At 33.0% G+C, this 19,221-nt stretch overlaps 2 protein-coding genes and 1 long non-coding RNA gene across 3 annotated transcripts; 1 reads left to right on the top strand and 2 right to left on the bottom strand.

Moving 5' to 3' along the window:
* Positions 1-50: 50 nt before the first annotated feature.
* Positions 51-853, bottom strand: LOC119614305. The gene is made up of 3 exons (XM_037970441.1): positions 643-853; positions 432-582; positions 51-361 (listed from the first exon to the last, which is right to left on the bottom strand). The coding sequence occupies exons 1-3, from the start codon at positions 829-831 to the stop codon at positions 168-170; spliced, it is 534 nt and encodes a 177-aa protein (XP_037826369.1). The 5' UTR covers positions 832-853; the 3' UTR covers positions 51-167.
* A 1,358-nt stretch (positions 854-2,211) lies between these two features.
* On the bottom strand, positions 2,212-4,178 carry LOC119614307. The gene has a single exon (XM_037970445.1). It carries the CDS (start codon positions 4,009-4,011, stop codon positions 2,713-2,715), a length of 1,299 nt encoding a protein of 432 aa, XP_037826373.1. The 5' UTR covers positions 4,012-4,178; the 3' UTR covers positions 2,212-2,712.
* Positions 4,179-4,921: 743 nt separating this feature from the next.
* LOC119614308 lies at positions 4,922-8,559 on the top strand. The gene is made up of 2 exons (XR_005232319.1): positions 4,922-5,174; positions 8,501-8,559. It is a non-coding gene; the product is annotated as an uncharacterized LOC119614308 (long non-coding RNA).
* Positions 8,560-19,221: the final 10,662 nt, after the last annotated feature.

Genomic DNA, 19,221 nt, shown 5'->3' with positions numbered 1-19,221 from the left:
GGGAACTCGATATTTGTAGAACAGTAAATTTTTAATCAATATATTAATGATTATAATAATGTGCATTTTTATTTAAATATCAGTTAAAAATTTAAATTTTTTAAATTTTTTTACCAAATTTGTTTAAAAAAAACTTTTGATAAGACACCTTTAACAGATTAACATATTCAAGTCTCAAATAAACACTTGTTAACCCATTCCCGTTTATCATGGCAAGCTTCATCATTGTTTGCATATTCCTCAGGACAATTACTCAAAGTATGATACCAAACGCATATATCAACTAATATGGAATAATCATCGCAGTTATGTTCATTATCAAATTCAACAAAGGAAAAATTTTGCTGTAGAGATTCTTTAGCTAAAAAGAAATGAACAAGTAAATCAAAAGATTAATTTAAAAAAAAATTAATAATTAATAACAAACTTACTAAATTTACTGCAACTTTCAAATGCATCCATATATATTAAATTGAAATTTACATCTGTAATTTGTTCATCGAGAAATGTATTAACAGCGTCTAAATCGATTTGTTCACCATCATAGATTTCAAATTCTTTATACATACAATCAAGAAGACACTATATTTAAAAGAAAATTAAATAATAAAACAAATTCTATACTTGTGTTCTTTGACAAACCTTTTGGGAAAATGTATCATTTGCTAATAAAGTATCTATACACAACTCTGAGGTATATTTTGGCCGTCCTCTACAGCAACCAATAAATTGTTCATCCAACTTTACAGGATCATCTTGACAATTTTCAGCACAACACAAAATAATTAAATTAAGTATTAAAGCAAAATAAACTCGCAATGATTGAGACATTATTTGCAAAGCAGTAACTAATTGTAACTGAAAATTTAATTATTCGTTTCATCAGTTTTTAAATGATTTGGTCGAGTTAAATTAATTTTTACTAATTTGCTTAAAGTTTTTGTTTTTGTTTTGTTCAATAATGACACCAACATGCAATTTGATATTTTGTTAAATTATTTTTTGTTGATTAGTGCTGATAGTAGACAAATAGTGTTATTTTATTATAGTTAATGATGCATTTCAATTTCTATAATGTTTTCTTATTCCATGGGAAAAGGAACATACAGACCAATCTATAGTCTTGGCTATAGACCAATCTATAGTCTTAACTATAGACCAATCTATAGTCTTAACTATAGACCAATCTATAGTCTTGACTATAGTCTTAACTTTAGACCAATCTATAGTCTTAACTATAGACCAATCGATAGTCTTGACTATAGATCAATCTATAGTCTTCATTATAGACCAATCTATAGACTTGAATATAGACCAATCTATAGTCTTTACTATAGATCAATCTATAGTCTTCACTATAGACCAATCTAGAGTCTTGACTATAGACCAATCTACAGTCTTGACTATAGACCAATCTATAGTCTTGACTATAGACCAATCTATAGTCCTTGACTATAGACTAATCTAGTCTTGCCTATAGACCATTCTATAGTCTTGACTATAGACCATTCTATAATCTTGACTATAGACCAATCTATAGTCTTTACTTTAGACCTATCTATAGTTTTGACTATAGTCCAACCTATAGTCTTGACTATAGACCAATCTATAGTCTTGACTATATACCAATCTCTAGTCTTTGATGTAGACCACTCTCTAGTCTTGACTATAGACCAATCTATAGTCTTGACTATAGACCAATCTATATTCTTCAGTATAGACCAATCTATAGTCTTGACTATAGACTAATCTATAGTCTTGACTATAGACCAATCTATAGTCTTGACTATAGACTAATCTATAGTCTTGACTATAGACTAATCTAGTCTTGTCTATAGACCATTCTATAGTCTTGACTACTGACCATTCTATAATCTTGACTGTAGACCAATCTATAGTCTTTACTTTAGACCTATCTATAGTCTTGACTATAGACCAATCTATAGTCTTGACTATATATCAATCTCTAGTCTTTGATGTAGACCAATCTATAGTCTTGACTATATACCAATCTCTAGCCTTGACTATAGACCAATCTATAGTCTTGAGTATAGACCAATCCACAGTCTTGACTATAGTCTTTTATACTGAGAGTTTATCGTAGAACCAAAAAATGTGAAGAGATCTTTTAAAGTAGTAGTATTTTATTTAAACTATGACTTTTATTTAGAAATTTTAATACTTTTTTCTTTAAATTTTAATAAGTATTAACTTTAATTTAACAATAATTAAACAATTTTATGAAAATTTTACTTAAAATATATTTATAAAATAAATTTTCAAACTTATTTACTAATTTTTACAAATATAAACATGTTTAACCTGGAACAAATATCGTTCTTAACCAACTAGTTTTAGAATGAAAGCAAATTCTCCTGCTTTTCAAAATTGTTCAATTCTTGACAATTTCAAACAAATATCAGACAATAAGAACTAGTTCTAGAACTTATTCCAAAAGAGGCAATTTGATAAAAACTTTCACAGATTTAATTCTAGAACTGAACATTTAAACAAAAACTTCAACTACAACTACAATCGAATTCGTGAAGCCTATTTGCAGTCATTTTAAAAACTAGTTTTTGAGCTAATAAAATTGTTCCCGGTATTTTTTTTTATCTTTCTTACAAAAAAAAAAAAAAAAAAATCAATTTTCAATAATCACAATTACAACAATTATTAATTTATATGTTATCTCTTCTTAGTTTACTCACATTACATTTCGTGCTGGTGGCTGCGTGGCGACAAAGAAATACGACTTAATTCTAAAACTTGTTCATCCTGTTGCAAAGGCGGCACAGTGGACAACACTTTATATTTGTTATACGTTGAGGAGGCCTTATTAACACAACCTCTACGAAATTGTTCATTTAATTTGGCGGACATACAGCGTTGATGATTCGAATTGGTTAACAGATCAAAAGCACTCAATGCCATTGTTTCCCTTACGGGGCGGGGTTTGTGAAAACTTAAAGAATTTGTTTGCAAAATATTTTTACTATTAGGTCTATATGTTTCCAATGGTTCTGTTTGTTGTTTCTTAAAAGTTTTAGGTGATATGGAGATTTTACTATCAATAACTAATCTACGTTTCTTTATTTCAATTTCTTGTGTTACATTAGGTCCTTGGGTGGGATTCACTAGATAAGTGGGTGTAATGCGTACAGGTTTTAAGGACTTTTTGGCACTCTCCACGGAGACAGGACGTTTTATCATTACCGGGTTTTTGGATTTTCTAGTATAAGTGCGTACGGGTGTTAAAACTTTTTGCCATTTCGCTATAGAATCTAAGGCTGTCGATGAAGAAACTGTTCTGGCTGTAGATCTGCTATAACTACTGTAATTTGAGGGAGCTGGTGAACAAGGCAGTCTAAAACTGCCATTTAATATGGACACATTAGCAGAGTTTTGTCTACCACTGGTTTGTTTGCTGGAAGTTACCAAGCGACCAACTTTTTTGGGTGTACCCTCTATGGCATTATGATAAATACGAGCCACTTTAATGCCTGGCGGTAGATTAACCATAGATCTTTCTAATAATTTAGTAGGTGCGGGAGCAGCTCTTCTAACAGCTTCTGGAGTCGGCAAACTAATATCTATTGAGTTACCACAGGTATTTGAGTTAAGTGATTGTTGCGCTGCAAGGCTGCCACAACTGCTGCGCTTCTTTACATTTGCTGGGGTACTATTAGCTAAAGGTGCTATCATAGGAGTAAAACCTGCATCCCCGGCTGAAAATCTATTTAATTTTTTAACATTCTCCACATTTTGCTCCTTTAGATAGGTTTTGGCCGGCTTCGATTCTTTCAGGGCAAAATTCATAACATTTGTTTTGGTCACTTGACAGCAGCGACGATTGGGTATTATATTTAGAAATGTTATTCTTCCATTTACAATTTGTGGCATGAAAATTTCCGATTCATAATTATCACATTCCACTAAAACCACATTATTACCAGCCAGCAGTTTGATGCGATAATTTAGTTTTTGTATATTTTCTTTTTTCGTGGCCATTGTACATGGATTACAATATTTTTTTTTTGGAAAAAGTTACAAAAACACTTTAAATTTATTATAAAATAAAGAAGAATTTGGTTAAAAATTCAATTTTATGTTCAAATTAATAATCCAACCGGGCAATAAACAATACAAAATAAAACAATAACAAATGATGCCGTCAAACAGAGAGATCTGCGCCGACAAATATCAATGACGACGGCGGCGTCTGACACTAAAAATTTCGACGGCGGCATAAAATCTGCTGTAAGACGGCAATGTTTTTAAAGATAAGAAAAAACGGAATCCCAGTATTTAAAAAGTGGGATTTTGAGAAAATTGACTTTTCAACTCATGAACTAGTTTATAGAATAGACTAGTCAAGAGACTAGTCCATAGACTAGCCAAAAGACTAGCTCATAGACTAGCCCACAAACTAGTTTATAGACTGGTCAACAAACTAATCTATATATTCTTTAAGAGGTTAGTTAATTAACTATACTATAGTCAGCAGAGTAGATAATACACTAGTCTATAGACTAGTGAATAACCTAGTCCACAGACTAGTCTATATATATGTAAGTCCACAGACCAATATGGGGACTAGTTAATATAATAGACAATAGGCTAGTCCATAGACTAGTCAACAGACTAGTTCATAGATCAATGGAATAGTACATAGACTGTTCCATTGGGTAGTCAGCTGACTAGTCAATAGACCAGTCAATAAGCTAGTCCATAAACTATTTGAAATTAACGTTCATATAAATTCCTAAACATCTGGCATTATTAGAAAGAGAGAAACAACTAAAATTTTAAATATGCATTTGTGTGTGTGGTCACCTTATCGTATCTGTGTGCGACAAGTGAGCTCAAGTATTTGCCAAATGAAAACGGTATCCGAGAGATACACTCCATTAGCATTTAGCATTTGACGAGTAAAAAGCCGAAGAAAGGTGTTGTGCGCGTTCAGCCGTTTTTAGTGTCGGTCGCCGTAAAAAAATCTATTGTATTTTAGTAAATAAATTATTGGTCAATATAAAAAATAACAAAAAAAATTTAGTTTTCCAACAAAAAAAGATAATTTCAACAAAATTATCTAGAAATATAAATGATTAACAAGTGATGACGAAATTTTCGATGATTAAAATTTATAAAAAAGAAAGATAAAGAAAAAATAGGTAAAATAAAGAAAACGAAATAATTAAATCTAAAGAAAGCCAACAAAACAACTACTGCAATAACAACAAAAACAACAAATTATAGTGGTTTGTGTAATCAATGTATGAATAATTTTTGGCTTGAAGAAAGAAAAAAAAAACAAAAACAACAAATAAATAAATTATGACGTAAAGTGTGTTTAATAAATAATTAAAATTGAAATGTTTTGAAAAATTAAAAAAAAATGACCAAATAAAACGTGCTTCTGAATCATACAACTACAAAGAAATCTAACACACCAATACTTACAACATGTACTTACACTCAAATTTTTTAGTACAAGAAAAGGAATAATTGATGTAAAGTTCAAACGAAATTCTTAAAAGAAAATTAAACAAAAACAACAATAACAGCAACAACAACTACAAAACAACTGTGGTGTATTGGTATTTTTCTATTGGTGTAGGTCAACAAACCTGTTAATAATAGATTAATTAGAAAGAAATCGTGAAGTAAAAAAGGAATTGTTCCTATTTTCAATTCGAAATTTCATCTGTTTTTGAAAAATTATTTTAAAAACATATTTTTCATATTTTTATGGCTCTTTTAAGAATTTTAATTTTCTTTAGTTTGTTAGTATCAGGGTTGTGAAGTTGAAATTATAAAGGCTTTCACAAAAACACTTTTTGTAGATAATGGATAGATAGATAGATAGATAGATAGATAGATAGATAGATATAGATAGATAGATAGATAGATAGATAGATAGATAGATAGATGATAGATAGATAGATAGATAGAATAGATAGATAGATCGCTAGCTCGCTCGCTCGCTCGCTGCCTCGCTCGCTCTCTCGCTCCTCGCTCGCTCGATCGCTCTCTCGCTGCTCGCTCGCTCGCTCGCTAGCTCGCTCGCTCGCTCGCTCGCTCGCTCGCTCGCTCGCTCGCTCGATCGATCGCTCGCTCGCTCGCTCGCTCGCTCGCTCGCTCGCTCGCTCGCTCGCATCGCTCGCTCGCTCGCTCGCTCGCTCGCTCGCTCGCTCGCTCGGCTCGCTCGCTCGCTCGCTCGCTCGCTCGCTTCTCGCTCTGCTCGCTCGCTCGCTCGCTCGCTCGCTCGCTCGCTCGCTCGCTCGCTCGCTCGCTCGCTCCTCGCTCGCTCCGCTCGCTCGCTCGCTCGCTCGCTCGCTCGCTCGCTCGCTCGCTCGCTCGCTCGCTCGCTCGCTCTCTCGCTCGCTCGCTCGCTCGCTCGCTCGCTCGCTCGCTCGCTCGCTCCTCGCTCGCTCGCTCGCTCGCTCGCTCGCTCGCTCGCTCGCTCGCTCGCTCGCTCGCTCGCTCGCTCGCTCGCTCGCTCGCTCGAGCTCGCTCGCTCGCTCTCGCTCGCTCGCTCGCTCGCTCGCTCGCTCGCTCGCTCGCTCGCTCGCTCGCTCGCTCGCTCGCTCGCTCGCTCGCTCGCTCGCTCGCTCGCTCGCTCGCTCGCTACTCCTCGCTCGCTCGCCTCGCTCGCTCGCTCGCTCGCTCGCTCGCTCGCTCGCCCCCGTCCTTATCCTCCCCCTCCCCTCTCACTCGTCCTCCTCCGTCCTCCCCCTTTCGCGTTGGCCGTTGTCTCTCCCCCTTTCCTTGTTTCTTTCCCTCTATTTCCCCTTTGGGCCTCCGTGTTCCTGTCCGTGTTGCTTGTCTTTTGTCCTCTTCTTCTTGTTTCCTGCCGTGTCTGCCCACCGCCCTGCCATTTTCTGTTTACTTTTCTTGTTTTTTTTCTGCTTCCCCCTGCGACTGTCCACTCTGCCTCCCGGTTTTTTCAGTTACTCACAAACTTCTGAATACCGTATTTTGTTTTTTCTTTTGTTTACTTGATATTTTACTTTACTCTTATTATTTTATAACAACAACACTAAACCTTAAACCGTACTTAATGGCAACAACAATAAGAAAAATTTTGTTAAAACAAAAACAACTACAAGATACTAAAAAAAAGTGCTACTTAAAAGATCGTTTAGTGTGTACTTTTCATATTCTTCTGCTTCTACTATGTCTTTTACAATGTCTTTTGTTTTGTTTTTCTGGTTGTTTTGTTTAGGTTATTGCTTTTGTTGTTGTTACTTGTCAAACGTTTAGGTTTTGTAAAAAGGAAAAAAAAAACAACAAAAGAGTGTTAAAAACAGTGTTGCCATTGTTAGTTGTTAATAATATTTTAGAGAGAAGAGAAATAAAGTTGTTCAAAAACAACTTGTACCTATTTAAAGATCTTGTAATAGACTATTAACTATTATATGGACGTGTCTATGGAGTAGTATATTGACAAGTCCATTTACTTGTCTATGAACTAGTCTATGGCCTATTCTATAAACTAGTTTATCTATTGACTAGTTTGGTGGGCTAGTATTCTATTGTCAGGTCTATTGACTGACCTGTTGACTATTTTTAACTGATCTATTGACTAGTATAATGATCTATTCACTAGTATAATGACTAGTCCGTGGACTAGTCTATTGACTAAATATAGGACTAGTCTGTGGACTACTATATTGTCCTGTCTATGGATTAGCCTAGTGGCTAAGCTATGGGCTAGTCTATTGACTAGCCTATTATTTAGATCATGAACAGGTATATGCCTTGTTAATGGACTCAGTCGATTGAGTATTCTGTTAAGTAATCTATTGACTAGTACATATATTATTCTATGGACTATATATTGACAAGTCTGTTGACTAGTCTATGGACTATTCTAGTGACTAGACTTTTGACTAATCTAGTCCATGGACTTGTCTTTGAGCAAGTCTATAGCCTATGGTGCCGATATTATTGCAGTCATCATCATAACTTTATTAAATCCCCTTTTTTCTAAATTATTACTGGCAACACTGATTGTTTATACTCTTTCTCTCTCATATATACACAAGATCCGTTAAAAAGAAAAACAACAAAAATATGATAATGGCTGGCTACTTTACAATCAAAACCTAAAGAGTTTTTAGTGTAAAATTAAGTCGAGTGAGTTGTGGTCGGTTGGCGAAGTGTAGTTGTATTTTTATTTAATAAAAAAAAAAAACAAAAATAAATAAATAATTTCTATAAAAAAAAATAAGAAAATATTTATGAGAAATTGATTTGAGTCATAAATAAAAAATAATTTAATACAGGTTTTCTTTTTCACTAATTTTACAAAGAAATATAATTTGATTAATAAAACAAATAGTGAGTGAGTGTGTGCAAATATGAAAAATAAATAAAATTAACAAAATAACAAAAAATTACCGCAACAAAGAACAAAATTATTCAAATATTAAAAAAAATTTATAAATATTTGTTGCACACAACAAAAATAATTAATTAATTTTCCTTTTTCCAGTTCATTATTATTTTTTGTTAAAATAACAACAAAATTTTCTTTAACTTGTTTTACAACTACAAAAAAAGCAGAAGTTCTTCTACAAACAACTACTTTTAACTTCGTTTGACTTCTTTTCAACAAGGAATCATACGAACACAAACCAAAAAAAAAAAAAAACATAAACCGGAAATACCCTGAATTTGCTTTCCTCCTCTCTCTCTCTCTCTTTAACATTCACTCTACGAAGAAGTCAATGTTTGTAATGATTGTCAAGATTGTTAAGATGTATTGAAAGTGACGAGAAGTAACAACAACAATAATAATAACACAACGTGAAACCATCAACTAAAAGCAATTCAGGTGTTTCCAGTGTAATTACAATAACAACAAACACAACAAGTTTTTATATTTATTGAAATTTTTTTTTTCAAAATAAACTTTCTTCAAATAATCTGTATGTTTTAATAATTATGTCATGGGATCGTGTACGCGACGACACTTTTACTATCAACATGCTTTCTTCAAATGGTAAGTTGCATTTTAATTTTAAATTGGATTTTTATTAAATATTTTTACTATTTTAGAGGATTGTTGTGGGCACAGTACAATTTTTTAATGAAAAATACCATATTATTGAAAATATTAAATTAGTTTTGAAATTTTACGAAAGTTGAAAAGCTAAAGACTGAAAACTATAGCACAGACTATAGACTAGACTATAAACTAGACTATGGACTATACTATAAACTGGACTATAGACTAGTCTATCGACTAGACTATAGACTAGACTAGACTATCGACTAGACTGTAGACTAGACTATAGACTAGACTATAGACTAGACTATAGACTAGACTATCGACTAGACTATAGACTAGACTATAGACTAGACTATCGACTAGACTATCGACTAGACTATCGACTAGACTATCGACTAGACTATGGACCTGACTATAGACTTGACTATAGACTAGACTATAGACTAGACTATAGACTAGATAAGTCTATAGTTCAGTTCTAGTTCATTTCTAGTTCAGTTCTAGTTCAGTTCTAGTTCAGTTCTAGTTCAGTTCTAGTTCAGTTCTAGTTCAGTTCTAGTTCAGTTCTAGTTCAGTTCTAGTTCAGTTCTAGTTCAGTTCTAGTTCAGTTCTAGTTCAGTTCTAGTTCAGTTCTAGTTCAGTTCTAGTTTAGTTCTAGTTCAGTTCTAGTTCAGTTCTAGTTCAGTTCTAGTTCAGTTCTAGTTCAGTTCTAGTTCAGTTCTAGTTCAGTTCTAGTTCAGTTCTAGTTCAGTTCTAGTTCAGTTCTAGTTCAGTTCTAGTTCAGTTCTAGTTCAGTTCTAGTTCAGTTCTAGTTCACTTCTAGTTCACTTCTAGTTTAGTTCTAGTTCAGTTCTAGTTCAGTTCTAGTTCAGTTCTAGTTCAGTTCTAGTTCAGTTCTAGTTCAGTTCTAGTTCAGTTCTAGTTCAGTTCTAGTTCAGTTCTAGTTCAGTTCTAGTTCAGTTCTAGTTCAGTTCTAGTTCAGTTCTAGTTCAGTTCTAGTTCAGTTCTAGTTCAGTTCTAGTTCAGTTCTAGTTCAGTTCTAGTTCAGTTCTAGTTCAGTTCTAGTTCAGTTCTAGTTCAGTTCTAGTTCAGTTCTAGTTCAGTTCTAGTTCAGTTCTAGTTCAGTTCTAGTTCAGTTCTAGTTCAGTTCTAGTTCAGTTCTAGTTCAGTTCTAGTTCAGTTCTAGTTCAGTTCTAGTTCAGTTCTAGTTCAGTTCTAGTTCAGTTCTAGTTCAGTTCTAGTTCAGTTCTAGTTCAGTTCTAGTTCAGTTCTAGTTCAGTTCTAGTTCAGTTCTAGTTCAGTTCTAGTTCAGTTCTAGTTCAGTTCTAGTTCAGTTCTAGTTCAGTTCTAGTTCAGTTCTAGTTCAGTTCTAGTTCAGTTCTAGTTCAGTTCTAGTTCAGTTCTAGTTCAGTTCTAGTTCAGTTCTAGTTCAGTTCTAATTCAGTTCTAATTCAGTTCTAGTTCAGTTCTAGTTCAGTTCTAGTTCAGTTCTAGTTCAGTTCTAGTTCAGTTCTAGTTCAGTTCTAGTTCAGTTCTAGTTCAGTTCGAGTTCAGTTCTAGTTCAGTGCTAGTTCTGTTCTAGTTCAATTTTAGTTCATTTCAATTTTGTTCATAGTTGTCTTGGTTAACATTAAATCTAAATTGCAGTCCAGTCTTTTCCAATATTGGAATTTTTCGAAATTAGTCAAGATTTTTATGAAAAATTATAAAATATTACTTTTTATTAAAGTAATCAAAATGAAAAGTTTTATTTCAATTTCTATTTAAACTTATTTTTTCAACATTATTTACCCTTTCTGTCTTCACTGTTTTAAATGTTGCAATGACTAAGACTCTCAAGTCCGCAGCGACTGACCGATTCATTGTCTGTGGAAAGTAAATTGTGAAATAGAGGAAAATATAAAATGTTATTACCATTTATTGCTTATCTATTGACGTCTAATTTACGCAGTACAGTAACTAACTACTGCAGTAGATATTTATAGACCTAATAGATGCCAATAGTAAGAGACAATTGCCACAGTTGAATCATAACATATGGAAACAATTAAATTGTCAATTTTAACTGCTTTTGTGAGGAAAGAAGTTGCAAATTAAATAATTTTTCTTAATATTTATGTAAAATTTCTTGTTTTACATAGAATTTACTTTATCTTCCTTTAGTGCTCATAAGTAGCTGTTTAAAGTTTCAAGTTTTTCAAAAAAAAAATATTCTATTTCGAAATAAAAGTGGGAAGCTGAACATGAAATGTGATTCATCGTCAGCATTTTTATAAGTTTGTAAAATATTTATGTGTATCGTCAACCCATAACAACCATCATCCATTTTAAATGTTTTAAATCGTCATCGTCATCAACAACAGGCAGCAGCATAAAAATTCATTATCATGAACAAAGACATCATGTTGTCTGTTGTTTGTATATTTTTATTTTATTTTCTTTTTATTGTTTTCTATATTATTATTTCATGTTTTTTTTGCAACAAAACTTTTTGCTGCTGCAACTGATTTGGTGAAATTCAATGCAGAATTTTACATATCCGACATACATACATATGTATGTATTATACATACTTGACATGTGCTTGTATACATATGTAAATGTGCATGCATACACATGCATGTTTGTATGTTTTTCTGTACCAACCAAGTTGGTTTCCCTTCCTGGCCTTTGTTTTAAAACAAAATAATGAATTTACCCAATCGGGTCAACAGGCTGTTAGTAAAAGGAAAAAAATTGTTAATGTAAACTTTTGCATATAAAAAATTTCTTAAAATTATTCATTTATTTTCTTAAGATTTTTCTTTTCAATAAAAATATTGTTAAAAAAAAAAATAGTTTTTTAAACACGTTCAAAATTTTACATAATAAAAACTTTTTATCAATTGCCAAGCGTTTTATTTATTTGAAAACTTTGCGCTTTTATTCTGAATAATAATATTATTCTAGAAAGAAAATAAATTTCGTTACAAAACTTGACACTTATAAAACATACAAAAAGCAAACCGCTGTCATTTGTCACTGGTTTTTTTTTTTTATAATTAAACTGTGTTTTTTTCTTCTTCGCAGTTTGCGGTCTGTAGTTTTGTGGTTGCAATAATTAGAGTGTCCTCGTCACATTGTAACAGTTATTGTAATAACAAAACATAAACCTTACACTTCTTTTTTTACAATTCCTTTTTTATTTTTCTTCTTTTCAATTCTCATTCTTAACAAAATTTGCCAAATGTCCACTGCAGCAGTAATGCAGCAATCCTTTTTTTTACACACAAACAGCTGACGATTGTCAAAAAAGGGAAGTTTTCCTAAAAAACTTTCGAATAATAAAATCTATATTTAAATATTTATTTACTTATTTTCCTTGTTATATTTTAAATTGTTTAAAAAAACCTTCATTTAAATGACCCATTTCAATTTAAGGAAATAAATCTTATTAAAAAATCATTAGATTTTAGCACGTATTTATAGTTTTTCTTTTTTTTTTTTTAAATCTTGCATATTGCATGTATTTATTACCTCAGGCCCCTGCAATCTTAAAAATTTCAATCAAACATTTTTCACTTGCTCACATGGTTGATATATACATTCTCTTATAAAGCAGATACTAGGCATTCAAGTTTCTATGGGTGTTTCCATTTTGTATATTTTTCGAACTTAATTTTGAATTTTTTAAAATCTGCTAACAAATCTTAAAATCAGCACTAGGTCGTGTTTAGATTAGTTCAAGATCATGTCTAGATAAATTCAAGGTCATGTCTAGATAAGTTTAAGACCAGTTCCAGTTTAGTTTACTTCAGTTCTAGTTCTGTTCTAGTTCTGTTCTAGTTCTGTTCTAGTTCTGTTCTAGTTCTGTTCTAGTTCTGTTCTAGTTCTGTTCTAGTTCTGTTCTAGTTCTGTTCTAGTTCTGTTCTAGTGTTCTGTTCTAGTTCTGTTCTAGTTCTGTTCTAGTTCTGTTCTAGTTCTGTTCTAGTTCTGTTCTAGTTCTGTTCTAGTTCTGTTCTAGTTCTGTTCTAGTTCTGTTCTAGTTCTGTTCTAGTTTGTTCTAGTTCTGTTCTAGTTCTGTTCTAGTTCTGTTCTAGTTCTGTTCTAGTTCTGTTCTAGTTCTGTTCTAGTTCTGTTCTAGTTCTGTTCTAGTTCTGTTCTAGTTCTGTTCTAGTTCTGTTCTAGTTCTGTTCTAGTTCTGTTCTAGTTCTGTTCTAGTTCTGTTCTAGTTCTGTTCTAGTTCTGTTCTAGTTCTGTTCTAGTTCTGTTCTAGTTCTGTTCTAGTTCTGTTCTAGTTCTGTTCTAGTTTTGTTCTAGTTCTGTTCTAGTTCTGTTCTAGTTCTGTTCTAGTTCTGTTCTAGTTCTGTTCTAGTTCTGTTCTAGTTCTGTTCTAGTTCTGTTCTAGTTCTGTTCTAGTTCTGTTCTAGTTCTGTTCTAGTTCTGTTCTAGTTCTGTTCTAGTTCTGTTCTAGTTCTGTTCTAGTTCTGTTCTAGTTCTGTTCTAGTTCTGTTCTAGTTCTGTTCTAGTTCTGTTCTAGTTCTGTTCTAGTTCTGTTCTAGTTCTGTTCTAGTTCTGTTCTAGTTCTGTTCTAGTTCTGTTCTAGTTCTGTTCTAGTTCTGTTCTAGTTCTGTTCTAGTTCTGTTCTAGTTCAGTTCTAGTTCTGTTCTAGTTCAGTTCTAGTTCTGTTCTAGTTCTGTTCTAGTTCTGTTCTAGTTCTGTTCTAGTTCTGTTCTAGTTCTGTTCTAGTTCTGTTCTAGTTCTGTTCTAGCTCTGTTCTAGTTCTGTTCTAGTTCTGTTCTAGTTCTGTTCTAGTTCTGTTCTAGTTCTGTTCTAGTTCTGTTCTAGTTCTGTTCTAGTTCTGTTCCAGTTCTGTTCTAGTTCTGTTCTAGTTCTGTTCTAGTTCTGTTCTTTCTGTTCTGTTCTGTTCTGTTCTGTTCTGTTCTGTTCCAGTTCTGTTCTGTTCTGTTCTGTTCTGTTCTGTTCTAGTTCTGTTCTAGTTCAGTTCTAGTTCAGTTCTAGTTCAGTTCTAGTTCAGTTCTAGTTCAGTTCTAGTTCAGTTCTAGTTCAGTTCTAGTTCAGTTCTAGTTCAGTTCTAGTTCAGTTCTAGTTCAGTTCTAGTTCAGTTCTAGTTCAGTTCTAGTTCAGTTCTAGTTCAGTTTTAGTTCAGTTCTAGTTCAGTTCTAGTTCAGTTCTAGTTCAGTTCTAGTTCAGTTCTAGTTCAGTTCTAGTTCAGTTCTAGTTCAGTTCTAGTTCAGTTCTAGTTCAGTTCTAGTTCAGTTCTAGTTCAGTTCTAGTTCAGTTCTAGTTCAGTTCTAGTTCAGTTCTAGTTCAGTTCTAGTTCAGTTCTAGTTCAGTTCTAGTTCAGTTCTAGTTCAGTTCTAGTTCAGTTCTAGTTCAGTTCTAGTTCAGTTCTAGTTCTGTTCTAGTTCTGTTCTAGTTCAGTTCTAGTTCAGTTCTAGTTCAGTTCTAGTTCAGTTCTAGTTCAGTTCTAGTTCAGTTCTAGTTCAGTTCTAGTTCATTTCTAGTTCAGTTCTAGTTCAGTTCTAGTTCAGTTCAAGTTCAGTTCTAGTTCAGTTCTAGTTCTGTTATAGTTCTGTTCTAGTTCTGTTCAAGTTCTGTTCAAGTTCTGTTCTAGTTCTGTTCTAGTTCAGTTCTAGTGTTCTAGTTCTGTTCTAGTTCTGTTCTAGTTCGTTCTAGTTCTGTTCTAGTTTGTTCTAGTTCTGTTCTAGTTCTGTTCTAGTTCTGTCTGTTCTAGTTCTGTTCTAGTTCTGTTCTAGTTCTGTTCTAGTTCTGTTCTAGTTCTGTTCTAGTTCTATTCTAGTTCTGTTCTGTTCTAGTTCTGTTCTAGTTCTGTTCTAGTTCTGTTCTAGTTCTGTTCTAGTTCTGTTCTAGTTCTGTTCTAGTTCTGTTCTAGTTCTGTTCTAGTTCTGTTCTAGTTCGTTCTAGTTCTGTTCTAGTTCTGTTCTAGTTCTGTTCTAGTTCTGTTCTAGTTCTGTTCTAGTTCTGTTCTGTTCTAGTTCTGTTCTAGTTCTGTTCTAGTTCTGTTCTAGTTCTGTTCTAGTTCTGTTCTAGTTCTGTTCTAGTTCTGTTCTAGTTCTGTTCTAGTTCTGTTCTAGTTCTGTTCTAGTTCTGTTCTAGTTCTGTTCTAGTTCTGTTCTAGTTCTGTTCTAGTTCTGTTCTAGTTCTGTTCTAGTTCTGTTCTAGTTCTGTTCTAGTTCTGTTCTAGTTCTGTTCAAGTTCTGTTCTAGTTCTAGTTCTGTTCTAGTTCTGTTCTAGTTCTGTTCTAGTTCTGTTCTAGTTCTGTTCTAGTTCTGTTCTAGTTCTGTTCTAGTTCAAGAAAGTGCCACAATTTCCATCTGCACGTTTTTTTGGATCTTTTTTCACTTTGCCATGAAATGGCCCATATCGTTATTATTATTTAAGAAGATGTTTCTCGCCTCCAGTTAAGATGTTTTTGGTCGGACGTATGGTTGGTCTGTACGTTCGTTTGGTCGCTTAGTTGTTTTGGTCTTAAACGAAATTCATTCACAAAACTTTTCTCAACACAACGCAGCAGCTGCATACAGGTTTATTTTCAGTTTCAAAGAAAACATTTAGTTTATTTAGTTTTTTCGCAAAAAAAAGCTCTAAAGAGAAATAAATAAAATTGTGAAATAAAAAAAAAAAATATTAGTGGCCCCATTTGTCTGTATGAGTCTTAAGTATGTGTGTGTCTTTTTTGTAACATTTATAAGAATTCTTTTAAAGTGATGTGTGGCTGCCACAAGAGAGTTTAAGAGTCAGGTGCAACATAGCAGACATAAATATAATTTTGATAAAAAAAAGCACGAACTCAATAGCTCTAGAAATAGTTAAATATGTCAAGTTTTTTTTATAATAAACTTATTTTATAACAATTAAATTTAAAACAAATTTGTTTAGGAAAGTTTTAAATGAACTTTAACCTTAAGAAACTGAAAAAATAGTAAGAATTTGTATAAAATATTAAATGTAGTGAAGTATTTAAAAGCATTTCTTATTTTTTTAAATTTATTATTTAAAATTAATAAAAATCACAAAAAAGAACATTTTTAAATATCGTGTTACCAATAAGTACCATTAAAATACTTTAACTTTGATTAGATTAAATTCTTTTTCAAAAAATTCTTATCATTTTTTTATTACCTGCATTATTTTAAGCAATATGGTTACTAAACTTTTCTGTATTTCTTATATTAAATAGCATACTTTCACTCACTAATCTTTTATCAAAAAACACTCGTTTTCAACAAAAATTTTATTGTAAACAAATATTCTATCATTTAATTTATATTAATAATTCGTGCTATTAATTTAAATAATTTTTTTATCTCAAAACATTTCAATTGAATTGAAGTAAAACCAAATTTCATGCATAATTCCTCATACTTAGTATTTGTCAATAATATATTGTTTCCTTTAACGAACAATTCATTTCTTACTAAGCAACTAACAACAACAACAATACAAAATGTATTAAAAAACAACAATAACATAAATTATTTTATAAAAAACAATAAATTCTAAAAATTATTTATATGCAAGAGAGCAGCAATAACAAAACTATTTGGGGTAGTTCAATAGAAAAATTGATAAGTTCTAGTTCAATTCTAGTTCAGTTCTAGTTCAGTTCTAGTTCAGTTCTAGTTCAGTTCTAGTTCAGTTCTAGTTCAGTTCTAGTTCAGTTCTAGTTCAGTTCTAGTTCAGTTCTAGTTCAGTTCTAGTTCAGTTCTAGTTCTGTTCTAGTTCTGTTCTAGTTCTAGTTCTGTTCTAGTTCTGTTCTAGTTCTGTTCTAGTTCTGTTGTAGTTCTGTTCTAGTTCTGTTCTAGTTCTGTTCTAGTTCTGTTCTAGTTCTGTTCTAGTTCTGTTCTAGTTCTGTTCTAGTTCTGTTCTAGTTCTGTTCTAGTTCTGTTCTAGTTCTGTTCTAGTTCTGTTCTAGTTCTGTTCTAGTTCTGTTCTAGTTCTGTTCTAGTTCTGTTCTAGTTCTGTTCTAGTTCTGTTCTAGTTCTGTTCTAGTTCTGTTCTAGTTCTGTTCTAGTTCTGTTCTAGTTCTGTTCTAGTTCTGTTCTAGTTCTGTTCTAGTTCTGTTCTAGTTCTGTTCTAGTTCTGTTCTAGTTCTGTTCTAGTTCTGTTCTAGTTCTAGTTTGTTCTAGTTCTGTTCTAGTTCTGTTCTAGTTCTGTTCTAGTTCTGTTCTAGTTCTGTTCTAGTTCTGTTCTAGTTCTGTTCTAGTTCTGTTCTAGTTCTGTTCTAGTTCTGTTCTAGTTCTGTTCTAGTTCTAGTTCTGTTCTAGTTCTGTTCTAGTTCTGTTCTAGTTCAGTTCTAGTTCAGTTCAGTTCAGTTCTAGTTCTGTTCTAGTTCTGTTCTAGTTCTGTTCTAGTTCTGTTCTAGTTCTGTTCTAGTTCTGTTCTAGTTCTGTTCTAGTTCTGTTCTAGTTCTGTTCTAGTTCTGTTCTAGTTCTGTTCTAGTTCTGTTCTAGTTCTGTTCTAGTTCTGTTCTAGTTCTGTTCTAGTTCTGTTCTAGTTCTTCTAGTTCTGTTCTAGTTCTGTTCTAGTTCTGTTCTAGTTCTGTTCTAGTTCTGTTCTAGTTCTGTTCTAGTTCTGTTCTAGTTCTGTTCTAGTTCTGTTCTAGTTCTGTTCTAGTTCTGTTCTAGTTCTGTTCTAGTTCTGTTCTAGTTCTGTTCTAGTTCTGTTCTAGTTCTGTTCTAGTTCTGTTCTAGTTCTGTTCTAGTTCTGTTCTAGTTCTGTTCTAGTTCTGTTCTAGTTCTGTTCTAGTTCTGTTCTAGTTCTGTTCTAGTTCTGTTCTAGTTCTGTTCTAGTTCTGTTCTAGTTCTGTTCTAGTTCTGTTCTAGTTCTGTTCTAGTTCTGTTCTAGTTCTGTTCTAGTTCTGTTCTAGTTCTGTTCTAGTTCTGTTCTAGTTCTGTTCTAGTTCTGTTCTAGTTCTGTTCTAGTTCTGTTCTGTTCTGTTCTAGTTCTGTTCTAGTTCTGTTCTAGTTCTGTTCTGTTCTAGTTCTGTTCTAGTTCTGTTCTAGTTCTGTTCTAGTTCTGTTCTAGTTGTGTTCTAGTTCTGTTCTAGTTCTGTTCTGTTCTAGTTCTGTTCTAGTTCTGTTCTGTTCTGTTAGTTCTGTTCTAGTTCTGTTCTAGTTCTGTTCTAGTTCTGTTCTGTTCTAGTTCTGTTCTAGTTCTGTTCTAGTTCTGTTCTAGTTCTGTTCTAGTTCTGTTCTAGTTCTGTTCTAGTTCTGTTCTAGTTCTGTTCTAGTTCTGTTCTAGTTCTGTTCTAGTTCTGTTCTAGTTCTGTTCTAGTTCTGTTCTAGTTCTGTTCTAGTTCTGTTCTAGTTCTGTTCTAGTTCTGTTCTAGTTCTGTTCTAGTTCTAGTTCTGTTCTAGTTCTAGTTCTGTTCTAGTTCTGTTCTAGTTCTGTTCTAGTTCTGTTCTAGTTCAGTTCTAGTTCAGTTCTAGTTCAGTTCTAGTTCTGTTCTAGTTCTGTTCTAGTTCTGTTCTAGTTCTGTTCTAGTTCTGTTCTAGTTCTGTTCTAGTTCTGTTCTAGTTCTGTTCTAGTTCTGTTCTAGTTCTGTTCTAGTTCTAGTTCTGTTCTAGTTCTGTTCTAGTTCTGTTCTAGTTCTGTTCTAGTTCTGTTCTAGTTCTGTTCTAGTTCTGTTCTAGTTCTGTTCTAGTTCTGTTCTAGTTCTGTTCTAGTTCTGTTCTAGTTCTGTTCTAGTTCTGTTCTAGTTCTGTTCTAGTTCTGTTCTAGTTCTGTTCTAGTTCTGTTCTAGTTCTGTTCTAGTTCTGTTCTAGTTCTGTTCTAGTTCTGTTCTAGTTCTGTTCTAGTTCTGTTCTAGTTCTGTTCTAGTTCTGTTCTAGTTCTGTTCTAGTTCTGTTCTAGTTCTGTTCTAGTTCTGTTCTATGTTCTAGTTCTGTTCTAGTTCTGTTCTAGTTCTGTTCTAGTTCTGTTCTAGTTCTGTTCTAGTTCTGTTCTAGTTCTGTTCTAGTTCTGTTCTAGTTCTGTTCTAGTTTTTCTAGTTCTGTTCTAGTTCTGTTCTAGTTCTGTTCTAGTTCTGTTCTAGTTTGTTCTAGTTTTGTTCTAGTTCTGTTCTAGTTCTGTTCTAGTTCTGTTCTAGTTCTGTTCTAGTTCTGTTCTAGTTCTGTTCTAGTTCTGTTCTAGTTCTGTTCTAGTTCTGTTCTAATTCTGTTCTAATTCTGTTCTAG

This window comes from Lucilia sericata, unplaced genomic scaffold (assembly GCF_015586225.1).
Source record: "Lucilia sericata isolate MDLA Ls3-8-SP2 unplaced genomic scaffold, ASM1558622v1 Contig002779F_arrow, whole genome shotgun sequence".
Lineage (NCBI taxonomy): Eukaryota > Metazoa > Arthropoda > Insecta > Diptera > Calliphoridae > Lucilia > Lucilia sericata.
Note: the sequence above shows the minus strand (reverse complement) of the source record. Positions and strands in the feature narration are given on the sequence as shown.